Source organism: Scylla paramamosain, chromosome 5, assembly GCF_035594125.1.
Source record: "Scylla paramamosain isolate STU-SP2022 chromosome 5, ASM3559412v1, whole genome shotgun sequence".
NCBI lineage: Eukaryota > Metazoa > Arthropoda > Malacostraca > Decapoda > Portunidae > Scylla > Scylla paramamosain.
In genome coordinates this window covers 2,191,053-2,210,208 of record NC_087155.1, presented here as the reverse complement: position 1 = coordinate 2,210,208, position 19,156 = coordinate 2,191,053, and the positions used below count along the sequence as shown (strand labels likewise).

Below are 19,156 nucleotides of genomic sequence, written 5' to 3'. Positions count from 1 at the left end.
TTAGCATGAAAACAACGGTAGATGATAACAAGAGATGCAACATTGCAGTGATGAGAAACCGGCTGAAGACAGTCAGTTAGAGGAGAGGAGCTGATGAGACAAAAAGCTTTTGATTCCATAATGTCTAGATGAGCAGTACAAGTGGAACCCCCCCAGACATGTGAAGCATACATGGACAGATAAGGCCCCTGTACAGAGTTAACAGTTGGGGGGGAGATGAGAAAAACTGGTGAAGATGTCTCAGAATCTAATTTCATAAGAGCTGTTTTAGCTAGGGATGTGATGTGAAGTTTCCAGTTTAGATTATAAGAAAAGGACAGACCAAGGATGTTCAGTGTAGAAAGGGGGACAGTTAAGTGTCACTGAAGATGGGATAGTTATCTGGAAGGTTGTGTCAAGTTGATAAGTGGAGGAATTGAGTTTTTGAGGCATTGAATAATACTAAGTTTGCTCTGCCCCAATCAGAAATTTTAGAGAGATCAGAAGTCAGGTTTTCTGTGGCTTCCCTGCATGAACTCTTTACTTCCTGAAGGGTTGGACTTCTACAAAAGACGTAGAAAAGTGCAGGGTGGTATCATCAGTGTAGGAGTGGATAAGACAAGAAGTTTGGTTTAGGTCACTGGAGAATAATAAGAAGAGAGTGGGTGATAGGACAGAACCCTGAGGAACACCACAGTTAATAGATTTAAAGGAAGAATAGTGATCGTCTACCACAGCAGCAATAGAATGGTCAGAATGGAAACTTAAGATGAAGTTACAGAGAAAAGGATAGAAGGCGCAGAAGAGTAGTTTGGAAATCAAAGCTTTGTGCCAAACTCTATCAAAAACTTTTAATATGTCCAAAGCAACAGCAAAAGTCTCACCAAAATCTTTATAAGAGGATGACTAAGACTCAGTAAAGAAAGCCAAAAGATCACCAGTAGAGTGGCCTTGATGGAACCCATACTATCGATCAGATAGAAGGTTGTGAAGTGAAAGATGTTTAAGAATCTTCCTGTTGATGATTGATTAAAAAACTTTAGATAGGCAGGAAATTAAAACAATAGGATGGCAGTTTGAGGGATTTGAAGTCACCCTTTTTAGGAACAGGCTGAATGTAGGCAAACTTCCAGCAAGAAGGAATGGTAGATGCTGACAGAGTTGAAAGAGTTTGACTAGGCAAGGTGCAAGCACAGAGGCACAGTTTCGGAGAACAATATGAGGCACCCCATCAGGTCCATAAGCCTTCTGAGGGTTTAGGCCAGGGAGGGCATGAAAACATGACTGTGAAGAATTTTAATAGGTAGCATGAAGTAGTCAGAGGGTGGAGGCGAGGGAGGAACAAGCCCTGAATTGTCCAAGGTAGAGTTTTTAGCAAAGGTTTGAGCGAAGAGTTCAGGTTTAGGTTAGAGATAGATGTGATAGCAGTGGTACCATCCGGTTGATATAAAGGAGGAAAAGGAGAAGCAAAGTTATTGGAGATGTTTTTGGCTTGGTGCCAGAAGTTACAAGGGGAGTTAGATCTTGAAAGATTTTGACACTTTCCGTTAATGAAGGAGTTTTTGGCTAGTTGGAGAACAGACTTGGCATGGTTCCAGACAGAAATATAAAGCCCATGATATTCTGGTGATGGAAGACTTAAGTACCTTTTGTAGGCCACCTCTCTATCATGTATAGCATGAGAACAAGCTGTGTTAAACCAAGATTTGGAAGGTAAAGAGTGAGGAATGTACACCTCCATGTCAGACTCTACTACCTCTGTTATGTACTCTGCACACAGACAGGTCTCTGACATGGAAGCAGTAGTCATTCCAAGGAAAATCAGCAAAATACCTCCTTGGGTCCCTGCAGCTAGCAGAGGCAAAATCCTAGAGGCAATTCTGCTTATGGGGATGCTGAGGAAGGAATGGAGTGATAGGACAAGATAAAGATATGAGATTGTGACTGGATGAGCCCAACAGAGAAGAGAGGGTGACAGCATAAGCAGAAGGATTAGAGGTTATGAAAAGGTTAATAATGTTGGGCATATCTCCAAGATGGTCAGGAATACAAGTAGGGTGTTGCACCGATTGCTCTAGGTTGTGGAGGATAGCAAAGTTGAAGGCTAGTTCACCAGGATGGTCAGTGAAGGGAGAGGAAAGCCAAAGCTGATGGTGAACATTGAAGTCTCCAAGAATGGAGACCTCTGCAAAAGGGAAGAGGGTCAGAATGTGCTCCACTTTGGAAGTTAAGAAGTCAAAGAATTTTTTAAAGTCAGAGGAGTTAGGTGAGAGGTATACAGCACAGATACATTTAGTTTGAGAGTGACTGTAATCGTAGCCAGATGGTGGAAAACTCGGAAGATTCAAGAGCATGGGCAAGAGAGCAGGTTAAGTTGTTGCGCACATAAATGCAACATCCAGCTTTGGATTGAAAATGAGGATAGAGAAAGTAGGAGAGAACAAAAATGGGGCTAATGTCAGTTGCCTTAGACACCTGAGTTTCAGTGAGGAAAAGAAAATGAGGTTTAGTAGAGGAGAGATGGTGTTTTTACAGACTGAAAATTAGATCCAAGACTGCAAATGTTGCAGGAGTTAATGAAGAAAAAGTTGAGCGGTGTCAAGACACTTAGGGTCGATACCAGAAGAGCAGTCTGACCTGGGGACATTTGTTGTCCCCTTCCCCGATGGTGACTCTATGAGGCTGGTGTAGGAGTCTCCATGATAATTGAGTGAAGGGTGTGTGTGTAATTAGATGTTTGTAGTTTTGTGTGAAGGAAGAGAGTTGTCTTTAGAGAGCAGGCTGTGACTGTCCCCTTTTCTTGTGAGACACAAAGGGAAACATTCAGTGAGGTCACAGCTGCGTTTAATGATAAGTTCACAGCACCCCATCATCCAGTGCTTTAGACCTCACTGGGAGTAATTATCATTTTGGCAGGTGCCTGCTGCCTCCTCCTTGTAACATTCTCTTCTGTTTCTTACTTGGCATACCTCTGGATAACCTCAAAGTGTCCCTCAGCAGTCTTTGCCAGCAGTTTGCCCACAAATGTCTGCCCTGAGGAGGAGAGAGAAGAGGCTCAGGAAAGAAAATACAGTACAGATGCAATTCCTCTCAACTTCTGTGCTTTCTTATGGAAGGATAACAGAGAAGGTATAATTTTACTCCCTTCATCTATCTACTTATCTATACACCAGGCCACCAATCCCAGACAAAGCAACACTCACTCACACACACATCACTCACACTCTTAGGCCCACTGGTCTCTGGTGGGAAGGAACAGTGTTGTGGACCTCCCTACAACACCCTAGTGACTGTACTTACAAGACTCTGCTATGGTTATGGTCTTCACAGAAGATAGTAACACAATTCCTCTCATAAATTTTATGAGTCATGTGGATGGTCTGGCACCAGCGTGGCAGTACATACATGCCCTGGCCTCACCTTAGGCCAACTCATTATCCAGTAATTACTGTCCCACTCCCTCCCCTCCCACCACTTAGGGATAACATGCCACACATCTGAAAAAGTCTCCAAAAATCATGCACACACAAAAAAACAGATACAGTATATGAAAAACAGCAAAACATAAGGAGTACCACAAGGTGTAATCTAAAGCCTGAGTGTAAACAAGCTATGTCTCAGACACACCGCTCAAACTTTGGCAGATTGTTGCCAAAGTGCTGGATGATTTTTCAGTGTGCACAGACCAATGTTGCTTTTTGCACACATTTTCATTCAAAAAAGTTAATTACAGTCCCTTAATTAACTTAGTAATTTCTGTCCATCTCCTCACCTTGAAAGCCTCACCATCAAACATTAAGCCAGAATTTTTGTAAACAAGCTGAATGAATGTATCATGATAATAGAAATAATATTGCTTTATTACTTCATGCATGTATGCAAAAAATAAACTTGAATCGATTATTCCTGTCTACCACACCTTTAAAGTCTTGCCATCCAAGCACTGGGCCAGAGTCCTTGTCAACAAACTGAATGCCTCTTGATAACAGAATTAATATTGTTTCATTACGCTATCCCAAAAAATTTAACTTGATTTTGTCATCTCCTCACCTTCAATGCCTTGCCATCAAACTACAATCCAGAATCTTTGTCAACAAACTGAACAATAACATAAATTATATTGTTTTATTACTCTATAAAAAAAAAAAAAAAAAAAAAATCATTCCTGTCTGTCTCCTCACTTCCTCACATCATGTTAACAAAGATTATATTATTTTATTACTCTTTATATGCAACATTTAAGTCAATCATGCCTGTCTGTCTCCTCACCTTGAAAGCCAGGCCATTAAGCACCAAGCCAGAGTCCTTGTCAACAAAGTGAACAGTGATGGTGGTGGGTTGTCCAGCCTGCACTATGCTGGGCTGCTGCAGGACCATTGCTGCACTCATCTGTGTCAAGCTGAGGGGAGGCCAAAAGAAGACCAACTATTACATCACTTATGCACTGAGGGGAGACCAAAAGAAGACCAACTATTAGATCACTTATGTGACTCCAATAGTAATTGTATCTTGGTAAATACTGAGATCCTTTTCTCTCCTTTTTGGTATGTCAGACTTGCATTTCCCTCAGTATCCTGTCAAGGTCTAATCCCTAGAGACACCATTAATGTACCCTGATTAAGTTAAATTTAAAAGAGATAGGAAGGAATTGGTTTTTAAATAGAGTGGTGGATGAATGGAATGGACTCAGTAATGAAGCTGATTATTTAGTGACCTTTAAAAGAGGATTACACAAATTTATGAATGATGTTGATAGGTGGAAATAGGTAAGCATGCTTTGTACAGGGACTGCCATGTGTAGGCCTGATGGCTTCTTACAGCTTCACTTATTTTCTTATTCTTCTGTTCTTACACCAGACACTTGTGCTCCAGCTTTGGATGGTTCTTTTTGACCTCTCTTTAGGGACTGGCACTCTCATTGGGCTTTTTTAAACTTTTTGTTGCCCTTGACCAGTCCCCCTCTTACATAAATAAAGACCTGCACCTACCTGAAGGTCCCCTCCAGGGTGGTGGTGAGGGCTGGAGCATAGCTGGGGTAGGTGATGGTGAAAGTGAGGTTGTAGCCTTCCCTGGGCTTGCTGACAGACAGGTTGGTGAAGATGGCAGTGCCATTCCTGTTGGGAACTGTTGTGGTGCCCATGACGATGGCACATGGCGGACCTCCCAAGAGACTTGCCGTGACCTGCGAGGGATCACTCTTGTGGCCCAGGTCACTGGTGGGTGCACCCTGCAAGAGAAGAGAAGTGAAGAGAGAGAGAGAGAGAGAGAGAGAGAGAGAGAGAGAGAGAGAGAGAGAGAGAGAGAGAGAGAGAGAGAGAGAGAGAGAGAGAGAGAGAGAGAGAGAGAGAGAGAGAGAATAATTATTGGTGTATCTTTGAGTCCTTTCATGGGAACCAAAAAGGCCTGAAAGTTTACTAAACACACACACACACACACACACTAAAAATCCAGCCATCTACCACACTGAGAGTTGCCCTAGTGGAAATACAGAGTATGAGAGTTCACACTGGTTCTACTCGTTGCTGTTCCGTCTCCAAAGCAGTTAAATTGTTATAATGAGCGGTGAAGAGGGGTCTACTTCAGTCCCCACTATGTTGTTTATGCCAATGGGGACCGTCTCGAAGGCTAGACAGAGAGACCTCGGGATTTGGGGAAGAGGACTGAAGGGTCAGGAAAGCAATGATGAGAAGGAGAATTATCACACTGGAAACTGAAATGAAGGATATGAAGGATAGATTTGACAAGATGGAGAAGATGGTTGAAACTTTGATCACCGAGAAGGGGGTGTGGAGAGGTGCATATTTTTTTTTTTTTTATATAAGAAGGACACTGGCCAAGGGCAACAAAAATCAATAAAAAAAAAATGCCCACTGAAATGCCAGTCCCGTAAAAGGGTTAAGGCAGTGGTCAAAAATTGGTGGATAAGTGTCTTGAAACCTCCCTCTTGAAGGAATTCAAGTCATAGGAAGGTGGAAATACAGAAGCAGGCAGGGAGTTCCAGAGTTTACCAGAGAAAGAGATGAATGATTGAGAATACTGGTTAACTCTTGCATTAGAGAGGTGGACAGAATAGGGGTGAGAGAAAGAAGAAAGTCTTGTGCAGCGAGGCTGCGGAAGGAGGGGAGGCATGCAGTTAACAAGATCAGAAGAGCAGTTAGCATGAAAATAGCGGTAGAAGACAGCTAGATATGCAACATTGCGGCGGTAAGAGAGAGGCTGAAGACAGTCAGTTAGAGGAGAGGAGTTAATGAGACAAAAAGCTTTTGATTCCACCCTGTCTAGAAGAGCAGTATGAGTGGAACCCCTCCAGACATGTGAAGCATACTCCATACATGGATGGATAAGGCCCTTGTAGAGAGTTAGCAGCTGGGGGGGGGTGAGAAAAACTGGCGGAGATGTCTCAGAACACCTAACTTCATAGAAGCTGTTTTAGGTAGAGATGAGATGTGAAGTTTCCAGTTCAGATTATAAGTAAAGGACAGACCGAGGATGTTCAGTGTAGAAGAGGGGGACAGTTGAGTGTCATTGAAGAAGAGGGGATAGTTGTCTGGAAGGATGTGTCGAGTTGATAGATGGAGGAATTGAGTTTTTGAGGCATTGAACAATACCAAGTTTGCTATGTCCCAATCAGAAATTTTAGAAAGATCAGAAGTCAGGCGTTCTGTGGCTTCCCTGCGTGCTATATTTACCTCCTGAAGGGTTGGACGTCTATGAAAAGACGTGGAAAAGTGCAGGGTGGTATCATCAGCGTAGGAGTGGATAGGACAAGAAGTTTGGTTTAGAAGATCATTAATGAATAATAAGAAGAGAGTTGGTGACAGGACAGAACCCTGAGGAACACCACTGTTAATAGATTTAGGAGAATAACACTGACCGTCTACCACAGCAGCAAACTTGGTATTGTTCAATGCCTCAAAAACTCAATTCCTCCATCTATCAACTCGACACAACCTTCCAGACAACTATCAGAAAGGAAACTTGAGATGAAGTTACAGAGAGAAGGATAGAAACCGTAGGAGGGTAGCTTGGAAATCAAAGCTTTGTGCCAGACTCTATCAAAAGCTTTTGATATGTCCAAGGCAACAGCAAAAGTTTCACCAAAATCTCTAAAAGAGGATGACCAAGACTCAGTAAGGAAAGCCAGAAGATCACCAGCAGAGCGGCCTTGACGGAACCCATACTGGCGATCAGATAGAAGGTTGTGAAGTGACAGATGTTTAAGAATCTTCCTGTTGAGGATAGACTCAAAAACTTTAGATAGGCAGGAAATTAAAGCAATAGGACGGTAGTTTGAGGGATTAGAACGGTCACCCTTTTTAGGAACAGGTTGAATGTAGGCAAACTTCCAGCAAGAAGGAAAGGTAGATGTTGACAGACAAAGCTGAAAGAGTTTGACTAGGCAAGGTGCAAGCACGGAGGCACAGTTTCGGAGAACAATAGGAGGGACCCCATCAGGTCCATAAGCCTTCTAAGGGTTTAGGCCAGCGAGGGCATGGAAAACATCATTGCAAAGAATTTTAATACGTGCCATGAAGTAGTCAGAGGGTGGAGGAGAGGGAGGAACAAGCCCAGAATCGTCCAAGGTAGAGTTTTTAGCAAAGGTTTGAGCAAAGAGTTCAGCTTTAGAAATAGATGTGATAGCAGTGGTGCCATCTGGTTGAAGTAGAGGAGGGAAAGAAGAAGAAGCAAAGTTATTGGAGATATTTTTGGCTAGATGCCAGAAATCACGAAGGGAGTTAGATCTTGAAAGGTTTTGACATTTTCTGTTAATGAAGGAGTTTTTGGCTAGTTGGAGAACAGACTTGGCATGGTTCCGGGCAGAAATATAAAGTGCATGAGATTCTGGTGATGGAAGGCTTAAGTACCTTTTGTGGGCCACCTCTCTATCATGTATAGCACGAGAACAAGCTGTGTTAAACCACGGTTTAGAAGATTTAGGACGAGAAAAAGAGTGAGGAATGTACGACTCCATGCCAGACACTATCACCTCTGTTATGCGCTCAGCACACAAAGACGGGTCTCTGACTTGGATGCAGTAGTCATTCCAAGGAAAATCAGCAAAATACCTCCTCAGGTCCCCCCAACTGGCAGAGGCAAAACGCCAAAGGCACCTTCGCTTAGGGGGATCCTGAGGAGGGATTGGAGTGATAGGACAAGATAAAGATATGAGATTGTGATCAGAGAAGCCCAACGGAGAAGAAAGGGTGACAGCATAAGCAGAAGGATTAGAGGTCAGGAAAAAGACAAGAATGTTGTGCGTATCTCCAAGACGGTCAGGAATGCGAGTAGGGTGTTGCACCAATTGCTCTAGGTCATGGAGGATAGCAAAGTTGTAGGCTAGTTCACCAGGATGGTCAGTGAAAGGAGAGGAAAGCCAAAGCTGGTGGTGAACATTGAAATCTCCAAGAATGGAGATCTCTGCAAAAGGGAAGAGGGTCAGAATGTGCTCCACTTTGGAAGTTAAGTAGTCAAAGAATTTCTTATAGTCAGAGGAGTTAGGAGAGAGGTATACAGCACAGATAAATTTAGTATGAGAGTGACTCTGTAGTCGTAGCCAGATGGTTGGAAACTCGGAAGATTCAAGAGCGTGGGCACGAGAGCTAGTTAAGTCATTGCGCACATAAACGCAGCATCCAGCTTTGGATCGAAAATGAGGATAGAGAAAGTAGGAGGAAACAGAAAAGGGGCTACTGTCAGTTGCCTCAGACACCTGAGTTTCAGTGAGGAAAAGAAGATGAGGTTTAGAAGAGGAGAGGTGGTGTTCTACAGATTGAAAATTAGATCTTAGACCACGAATGTTGCAGAAGTTAATGAAGAAAAAGTTGAGGGGGGTGTCAAGACACTTAGGGTCGTCGACAGAAAGGCAGTCCGACCTGGGGACATTTATGGTCCCCTCCCCAGATGGGGACTCCGAGGCTGGTGTAAGAGTTGCCATGATAATTTTAAAAATTTTAGAGTGAAGGGTGTGTGTGTTATTAGGTGCTTGTAGTTTTGTGTGGAGGAAGAGAGTTGTCTTTAGAGGGCAGGCTGTGACTGCCCCTTGTGTTGTGAGACACAAAGGGAAACATTCAGTGAGGTCACAGCTGGGTTTAATGATAAGTTCACAGCACCCCCTGAACAGTGCTTTAGATCTCACTGGGAGTAATTATCGTTTCGGCAGGTGTCTACATAAAAAACAAACCTTATATGAAAAGAAAGCAATAGAATATGAAGGCAAAGTGGAAGAGTTAAACGTAAAACAGGAAAATTGGAAGAAAGAACAAGAGAAAGAAAAGATAGATTTTAGGAAAATTGTGGAGGAACAAACAAAGGCAAACAACAAAAAAGCTAACAGAAAAAGTTGTTCAAGTTATAAAACAAAGAAAACTTGGTGAGAGAAACTGAGGATAAGAAAAAACTGTCGTGGTATTCGGTCTGAAGGAAGAGTATACACCTCAGTGGACTGAAAGAGAAAAGAAGGAAAAGACATGTGTGGAAAAATTAGTGGGGACATTACAAGAAGAAAAAGAGCTAACTGGAGAGATCGAAGAAATTAAAAGAGGAGAAACCGGACATCATGGGAATTGTTGAAATTAAATTGGCAAGTGAAGGGATATATTAAATATTGGTGAAGGAAAATACAACCTCTGGATGAGAAATAGAAAAAATAAACAGGGAGGAGGTGTGATGCTTCTAATTAGGAAGGATTTATTAGTGGAATCTGTCACATATGGGGTGGAGGAGGCAGAAGTATTGAAAATAAACTTAAGACAGAATATTGTAAGATACTGTAACATTGTGGTGACTTATGTTCCCCCCTATTCCAACTCTTGGAGAGAGGATGAATATAACAAAATGCTTGAGGACACAAGGACACAAGGAGTTATTTGAGGAAAATGACGATATAGTCCTGATGGGGGACTTTAACTGTAAAGAGATATCTTAGGAGAATTGGACCACGGAAGGCAGTGAGCCATCATGGGGGGAACAAGCTACTAGACCTGGCTATTGAAAATGTCCTGACACAATGGGTTACAGATGACACAAGATTTAGATGAAATGAAGCACCTTCAAGGCCCAATCTAATTTCCACCTAGAAACAAGAAATAGTAGAAGACCTTAAATACATAAACCCAATAGGAAAAAGTGATCATGAGCTGATTCAGTTCACAGCTATGGATAATAAGCTCAGTATAAGAAAAGAGGACCACAGAAGAGAATGGCTAAACTACAGCAAGACTAACTTAGGACAACTTAGGAAGTATTTCAGTGAAGTGAATTGGAACATGGTTATTCAAAAGGAGGACATAGAGGAAAAGTGGACAGCTTTCCTGGACATTTATAATAAGGGAGTAGAGAAATGGGTACCCAAAAGATCAACAGAGAACCTTTTCAAAAAGGATTGGTACAACAGGAGATGTGCAACACCTAGATTGGAGAGAGAAAAAGCATGGAACAAGTGGAAGAAAAACAGGAGACTGGACCTGTGGAACAATTATATAAGGAAGAGGAACGAATTTCTTAAAACTCGCAGAGATGAGCAGAAAAATTTTGAAAAGAATGTTGTGGAGAAATGTAAAGACCAGCCAAAATTATTTTATAAATTCATTAATGGAAAATTAAAGAGTAAAGATGAAATAAGCACTTTAGAAGCTGGAGAAGAGATAGTGGATAACCCAGAAGAGGTAGCTGAAGTGTTTAACAGATACTTCCACTCTGTGTCTACTAAGGAAAATTATTTCAGAGATGAGAGGACAGCATTAGAAAAAGGGACCGACCTAAAGGAGATTAAAACATCAGTAGATGAAGTAAAGAATATGTTGGAAGACCTGGATGTAAGGAAAGCAATGGGTCCTGATGGTGTCTCCAGTTGGATTTTAAAAGAGCATAGCTCACAATTAGTCTCAGTGTTGCACAATATAATTAGCACCCCCCTGGTAAAAGGTAGAGTACCCATAGACTGGAAATGGGCAGATATTACCCCAATCCACAAGACTGGAAGTAAAGAAGATCCATTAAATTATAGACCTGTATCACTCACAAGTGTGGTGGCAAAGATTTGTGAAAAGATTATCAAGAACAGATGGGTGAAATACCTAGAAGACAACAAGGTGATAACAGAGAAACAGTTTGGTTTCAGAAAAGGGAGATCTTATGTCACAAATTTTATATATTTCTACTCAAGAGTAATAGATATAGTGCCAGAGAGAGATGGATGGGCCAACTGCATATACTTAGATCTGAGAAAAGCATTCAATAAAGTTCCACACAGAAGACTAATATGGAAATTGGAAAAAACTGGAGGACTCAGTGGATCACTGTTAAAGTGGATGACTGACTTTTTGACAAACAGAGAAATGAGGACAGTAATTAAAGGCAGCAGGTCGAACTGGAGAACAGTAACGAGTGGCTATTTTGTTCACAGTTTATGTAAACGATGTGACAGAAGGTGTAGAAAGTTACATGAACATTTTCACTCATGATGCTAAGATTATGAGGAAAGTAACAAATGAAGAGGATTGCAATGCTTTAAATCAAGAATTAATTAAGATTAATGAAGGGTTAATGAGGTGGAACATGGAGTTTAATGCTAAAAAATGTAGTGTGATGATGTTTGGAAAAAGTGTGAAAAGACCAGTTGGCAACTATTACTTAGGGAATGAGGAAATCTCTATAAGATCAGAAGAAAAAGACCTAGGAGTAATTATTACTGATAATTTATCATTTTGGAAGCACATAAACAAAAATTATAGGAGAAACATATAAACTGCTGAAAAACATCAAGATAGCATTCTCCTATATTGATGAAGGTATGATAAAAAACTGATAACAACGATGATACGTCTGAGATTGGAGTACACAGCATCAGTGTGGTCGAAGTTTGAAAAAGGATACAAGAAAGTTAGAAAGAATCCAGAGCTGCAACTAAAATCTTTGCAAGCTTAAGAGAGTATAGTTATGAGGAAAGGTTGAAGAGGTTGGGCCTGACTACACTAGAAAAAAAGAGGGAAAGAGGTGATTTGATAGCTATATATATAGAATACTGGAAAGAATGGAAAAGTCGGACAGAGAAGACCTCTTGATACCAGATACTAGAGACACAAGAGGACATGGAAGGAGACTGAATAGGAGTGTTTGCAGAAGAGACATCAAGAAACATAGCTTCCCACACAGAAGTATAACAGTGTGGAATGAACTTAAGGATGAGACTGTATGTGCAAAGACAATTCATAAATTTAAAGAAAATCTAGATAAAAGTCGATATGGAGACGGGACGGCACAAGCCTAGTGTGGATCTTGTCCTGTATTTCACAACTAGGTAAATACAACTAGGTAAACACACACACACACACACACACACACACACACACACACACACACACAAGAACTGAATGAATACAGAGATGGGATAAGGAATGTAGCCCAGCCCCTGTTTATCACAAGTAGAAAAACAAAGGTGAGAGAGGCAAGAAATGTACATAAACTGATGGATGAATAAAGGAGGAGACAGAACCAGAGGTGTGTAGCTTAGTCCCTGTATACTACAACTACACACACACCTCTGTATCCAGCACAGTAAAGGACAGCTGCATTTCAAACACTGTGTACTGCACCACACTGCTGGACACACCACTCAGCACCAATGCACTGGATGGCTTGGCATACTCAGTCACTGCCAGGCTCTCCTTGATCTTCTCTGCCACCTCCTTCTCCTGCTGCTTGCAGAACAGCTTGGCATCCAGAATGACAACACTGCCTTCCTCCCCACCAATTGCTCCCTCCTCCTCCTCACCATTCAGGCTTGTAGTGTGAGCACTGGCCACTTCAGCCTAAGTAAATTTAAGTTGTATTCTTAAACATTTTGTTCTCTTTAGTAATTATTTTCAGATATAATGAATAGTAAGAATCTCATAGGCAACTTTCCCATTCATTTGGCACAGTCCTTGTTAAACTACCACTATCTATCTATCTATATACCAGGCTGGCAATCCCACACAGGATGGCCCACACAAAGCACCACACACTCCTGCACACATCACTCACACTCTTAGCTCCGTTGGCTCCTAGTGTAATGGGACAGTCTTGTGGACCACCCTGCTACATCCCAAGAGCTTAGGCACACCACAGCTGTCCACATACTTCCACAGCAAAGCCTCACAGCATAAACTGGTTTAATCCTGCCCTTTCATGGTGAGATCATTCCCTATCACAAGTGTCATAAAAATTACCTTGAAAACTCAGATAAATTCCATTAGATCTCCAATTAGTTGAGACTCCCAAACATTTGAGAATAAGTCTTGCATGTTGAGCTTCTACTAGTAAGGGAGACCAGGCAGCCCAGACAGCCACACCAAACACAGCCACACCCAACAGCCACAAACAACATGGTCACACATAACACACAGACCAACACTGCCATGCACAACACACAGATCCAACAAAGCCAGACTCAACACAGCCACACTGAACACAGCTGCACCCACCACAGTCAGACTCAACACAGACCAGACCCAACATGCATCCTCACTGTGCCCACCTCCAGCCTTCCCTGCTGTCTCTTGGAGAGCTCCTGCATAACACTGATGACCCTGATGTTGTTTGGGGATACCTCAAACAGGCTGGCCAGATTCAACACCAAGTTCTGCTCATAAAATTCATCTTCCTTCACCATGAGGCCACTGGTGAGGGTGATCATGGGTGTGGTCTTGATGTCAAGGATGCGGCCTTCACACAGCACCACATGGACCAACTTAGCACTGCGCTGGAAGAAGCTGGTCCCCATTGCCTGCAGGGGAGGGTCTGGGTGAGCTGGAGAGGTGGCGACAGAGACAGGCATGGCATAATAGTGTTTCCCTTGCCTAAAACTATCAGGGAGAGCTATGACAAAACTGACAGGGAGAGACATGACAAGACTGACAGGGAGGCCTGACAAAACTGACATGGAGAGACATGACAAGACTGAGAGGGAGGCATGACAAAACTGACATGGAGAGACATGACAAGACTGAGAGGGAGGCATGACAAAACTGACAGGGAGGCACAACAAAACTGACATGGGGACATGACAAAATTGAGAAAGGCATAACAAAACTGACAGTGAGAGGCATGACAAAACTAAACAGATAGGGAGGCATGACAAAACTGACAGGAAGAGACAAGGCTGAGTGGTTGTTCTGTTACCAGCAGGAAGAGACAAGGCAGAGCAGTTGGTCCTTTGCCCCAAACTGACAGGGCAAAGTACAGAGCTCCAGTGCCTCAAACAACACAAAACAACACACAGCCATTCCTTATATTCCCTACACAACACAACACACAGTCATTCCTTACATTCCAAACACAACACGACACAACACAACACAGCACACAGCCATCCCTTACATTGTCCAACATGGGAAGGAAAGCCTGAGGATGGGTGGGGTTCTCAGGCAACAGCTTGTAGCCGGCTGCAGAGGTGTTGAGGTTGGCTGGGGGAACAAAGACACCATCCACATAGGTGTCATAACGCTGAGGCTTTGGGAAGATGAGCAGGACAACGGCCTCAGAGGATGGACTGTGTGGCAGGTGCAGACGTAGCACCTGAAGATGTGATGTGAGTGGAGGGTCAGTGTGGTGAGGTTAGGTTAGAGATGCAGCTCCTGAAATAATAATTGATTGGGTTAAGTTAGATTAGGTTGGCTTAATGTTGGGTGAGATTGTGCTAGGTTGTGAGGTTAGGCTGGGTTAAATGATGTTAGGTTATGCGTCAAAAAGATTGGTGTAAATTGCCTGCTGTTTATCTCCAATTACTATTATTATTATACCACTGAAAATTACTACAACTACTATTACCATAGCTACAATCACTGTCTACTATTACTACTACCACCATTACAACCACTACAACACCATTACAAGCACCACAGCAGTACCTGAAGGGGTGTGCTGGTCATGGCCATCTCATATGTCATCCCTGTTGCCACAACGGAGAAGAAGGTTGAGATTTGCTCCTGATACATGTAGCCAGCACACCAGCCTCTGTCCATCTGTCCATTGAGGAGGTCCACGTACCCACTAGGGCCTGGAGGAGGAGGAGGAGGAGGAGGCATTAGTAACACTCACAAAAAATCCCATGTGGAATTGACAATCTGGTAAATAGATTTATAAGGACAAGATAAAAAAAAAAAGTGGTTTGTGTTGGCAATGAGGGTGATGGGGGAGAGGCGCCGCACCTCAGCGTCTGTGTCCATGCTCTCAATGATCATGAGGCGGTGATGCAGTGAGAGGCACTTCCATGCTTGCCATGATGGAACCACAACACAGGAAGCATCATGGACAATGCCTGTGGGATAAGACAAAAGGAGAGTACGAGGAGTGGTAAGGGATCTCAAACAACAACAGGTCTTTAATTTTTTAACTGCCTGATTTGGGTGCAGTGTGTGTGTGTGTGTGTGTGTGTGTGTGTGTGTGTGTGTGTGTGTGTGTGTGTGTGTGTGTGTGTGTGTGTGTGTAAGTGTGTGTTGCAGAGCTGTGTGTATATCTGACACACACACACACACACACACACAAACACACAAAGTTTGCAATGTAGGTACAAGCAGAAGAGGTAATTAGTGGGTCTTGGAGGTTGTCTGGAGATGAAGAATATAAAAATGTATGGATAAACAGGGATATGGATGAGATTGAAAGGTTGAAGCAAAAGGAGCTGATAGATGAGGCTAAACAAAAAGACAAACAACAAAAAGAGAAGTTTTTCTGAAGAGTAAGAGACATGAGAATAAAGAAATGGTACATCAAACAGTATGTTATACTAATGTAAATGGATTAATGTCAACAAAGATGGAATTAAATGAGTTATTAAACAGAACCTCACCAGATGTTGCTGTATTATGTGAGACAAAATGGAAAAATGAATGGGGAACTCCTGACACTGGTAAATATGATTTATGGGTGAAAAACAGAAGTGACAAGGAGGAGGGGGGAGTGATCATTCTGAAGTGTGTTGAAATGGAGAGGGTAATAAAAAGTGAAGACAAGTCTGAAATTCTACAAGTGATGATTAGAAGTGGAAAAGAAAGGATAATGAATTATGTAGGAGTGTATGTGCCACCTGTGACCAATGCTTGGCAAAAAGAAGAGCACGAAGAGACGTTGGTAGATGTGTTAAAAGGTCTTGAAAAGATAGTGATGGAAAGTAGTGATATAGTTATTGTTGGTGATTTTAGTTGTAAGGAGATAAAGTGGGAAACACTGACAACTACTAGAAGTGAGACCTCATGGAGTAATAGACTGTTAACCTGAACAGTAGAAAACTTGATGACTCAGTGGGTAGACTGTGATATAAGATTTAGTGGAAGAGATAAACCATCAAGACTTGATTTAGTGTTTACCAAGGACATGGAAATTATTGAAACAATACACTATGATAGCCCTCTAGGTAAAAGTGATCACATGTTGATGGAATTTAATTTGAAAAATGAAAATGTAATTAATCACTGATGAAAATTATAAGGTAAGAAGATTTAAATATAGTAAAGATGATTTTGAAAAATTAAGAAAGTAGTTTGTTGCCATGGGCTGGAAAGACTTTGAAGATGTAGATGTTCCAGAAAATGAGATGAATTTATAAGGAAATATAATTCTGCTGTGGAGAAATTTGTACCTAAAGGAGGAGTGAGATGTAGAAAGGGTAAAGAATGGTTCAATACATAATGCAAAGAAACTACAAATTGTAAATCAAATGCTTGGAATAGATGGAAGAAGAGGAAAACTGAGAGCATATGGGAGGAATATACTGATGCTAGAAACAAGTACATTGAGATAATAAGAATGGAGAAAAGAAACTACAAAAGAGATATAATAGATAAGTGTATAAATGAACCCAAACAGGACATGGTGGATGTTATGAACAATAGTTTCAGATTGTTATTTACTGTGGAAGGGGAGTTTGATGCTGGAAGGGATAAGTTGGTGAGATATATACCGAGTGCAGTCCCAGTCAGTTATGAGGAAATACTTAAGATGATGGAAAAACTTGAAGTAATTGAAGCATCTGATCCAGATGGAGTACCAAACAAGATATTGAAGACCAGTGTCCTTGAATAGTGTTTTTTTTTTTTTTTTTATGTAGGAGGGACACTGGCCAAGGGCAACGAAAATCCAATAAAAAAAAAAAGCCCACCGAGATGCCAGTCCCAGAAAAGTAAAAAAATTGAAGGATAAGTGTCTTGAAACCTCCCTCTTGAAGGAATTCAATTCATAGGAAGGTGGAAATACAGAAGCAGACAGGGAGTTCCAGAGTTTACCAAAGAAAGGGATCAATAATTGAGTATAATGGTTAACTCTTGCATTAGAGAGGTGGACAGAATAGGGGTGAGAGAAAGAAGAGTCTTGTGCAGCAAGGCTGTGGAAGGAGGGGAAGCATGCAGTTAGCAAGATCAGAAGAGCAGTTAGCATGAAAATAGCGGTAGAAGACAGCTAGAGATGCAACATTGCGGCGATGAGAAAGGCTGAAGACAGTCAGTTAGAGGAGAGGAGTTGATGAGACGAAAACTTTTTTATTCCACCCTGTCTAGAAGAGCGGCATGAGTGGAACCTCCCCAGACATGTGAAGCATACTCCATACATGGACGGATAAGGCCCTTGTACAGAGTTAGCAGCTGGGGGATGAGAAAACTGGCAGAGACATCTCAGAACACCTAACTTCATAGAAGCTGTTTTAGCTAGAGATGAGATGTGAAGTTTCCAGTTCAGATTATAAGTAAAGGACAGACCGAGGATGTTCAGTGTAGAAGAGGGGGACAGATGAGTGTCACTAAAGAAGAGGAGATAGCTGTCTGGAAGGTAGTGTTGAGTTGATAGATGGAGGAATTGAGTTTTTGAGGCATTGAACAATACCAAGTTTGCTCTGCCCCAATCAGAAATTTTAGAAAGATCACAAGTCAGGCATTCTGTGGCTTCCCTGATTGAAATGTTTACCTCCTGAAGGGTTGGACGTCTATAAAAAGACATGGAAAAGTGCAGGATGGTATCATCAGCGTAGGAGTGGACAGGGTAGGAAATTTGGTTTACAAGGTCATTGATGAATAACAAGAAGAGAGTGGGTGACAGGACAGAGCCCTGAGGAACACCACTGTTAATAGATTTAGGAGAAGAACAGTGACCGTCTACCACAGCAGCAATAGAACGGTCAGAAAGGAAACTTGAGAGAAAGATAGAAGCCATAGGGGGGTAATTTGGAAATCAAGACTTTGTGCCAGACTCTATCAGGAGCTTTTGATATGTCCAAGGCAACAGCAAAAGTTTCACCAAAATCTCTAAAAGAGGATGACCAAGACTCAGTAAGGAAAGCCAGAGGATCACCAGTAGAGCGGCTTTGACGGAACCCATACTGGCAATCAGATAGAAGTTTGTGAAGTGACAGATGTTTAAGTATCTTCCTGTTGAGGATAGATTAAAAAACTTTAGATAGGCAGGAAATTAAAGCAATAGGACAGTAGTTTGAGGGAGAACGGTCACCCTTTTTAGGAACAGGCTGAATGTAGGCAAACTTTCAGCAAGAAGGAAAGGTAGATGTTGACAGACAGTGCTGAAAGAGTTTGACCGGGCAAGGTGCAAGCACGGAGGCACAGTTTCAGAGAACAATAGGAGGGATCCCATCAGGTCCATAAGCCTTTTGAGGGTTTAGGCCAGCAAGGGCATGGAAAACATCATTGCGAAGAATTTTAATAGGTAGCATGAAGTAGTTAGAGGGTGGAGGAGAGGGAGGAACAAGCCCAGAATCGTTCAAGGTAGAGTTTTTAGCAAAGGTTTGAGCAAAGAGTTCAGCTTTAGAAATAGATGTGATGGTAGTGGTGCTATCTGGTTGAAATAAAGGAGGGAAAGAAGAAGAAGAAGCAAAGTTATTGAAGATATTTTTGGCTAGATGCCAGGAGATATTTTTGGCTAGATGTCAGAGAGTCATGAGGGTAGTTTGATCTTGAAAGATTTTGACACTTTCTATTAATGAAGGAGTTTTTGACTAGATGGAGAACAGACTTGGCATGGTTCCAGACAGAAATATAAAGTGCATGAGATTCTGGTGATGGAAGGCCTAAGTACCTTTTGTGGGCCACCTCTCTATCATGTATAGCACGAGAACAAGCTGTGTTCAACCAAGGTTTGGAAGGTTTAGTCCGAGAAAAAGAGAGAGGAATGTATGCCTCCATGCCAGACACTATCA

General features: G+C 42.0%; 1 protein-coding gene across 1 annotated transcript in view; it reads right to left on the bottom strand.

Moving 5' to 3' along the window:
- LOC135100371 (uncharacterized) overlaps window positions 1-19,156 on the bottom strand; it is a 51,131-nt gene that overhangs the window by 3,751 nt on the left and 28,224 nt on the right. The window contains exons 8-14 of the mRNA XM_064003191.1: window positions 14,868-15,016; window positions 14,338-14,535; window positions 13,496-13,744; window positions 12,519-12,788; window positions 4,968-5,206; window positions 4,249-4,378; window positions 2,940-3,007 (exon numbers count right to left, since the gene is read on the bottom strand). Coding sequence (XP_063859261.1) covers window positions 2,940-3,007; window positions 4,249-4,378; window positions 4,968-5,206; window positions 12,519-12,788; window positions 13,496-13,744; window positions 14,338-14,535; window positions 14,868-14,981 — 1,268 coding nt within the window. The 5' untranslated portion in view covers window positions 14,982-15,016. The remainder of the gene's footprint in view (window positions 1-2,939; window positions 3,008-4,248; window positions 4,379-4,967; window positions 5,207-12,518; window positions 12,789-13,495; window positions 13,745-14,337; window positions 14,536-14,867; window positions 15,017-19,156) is intronic.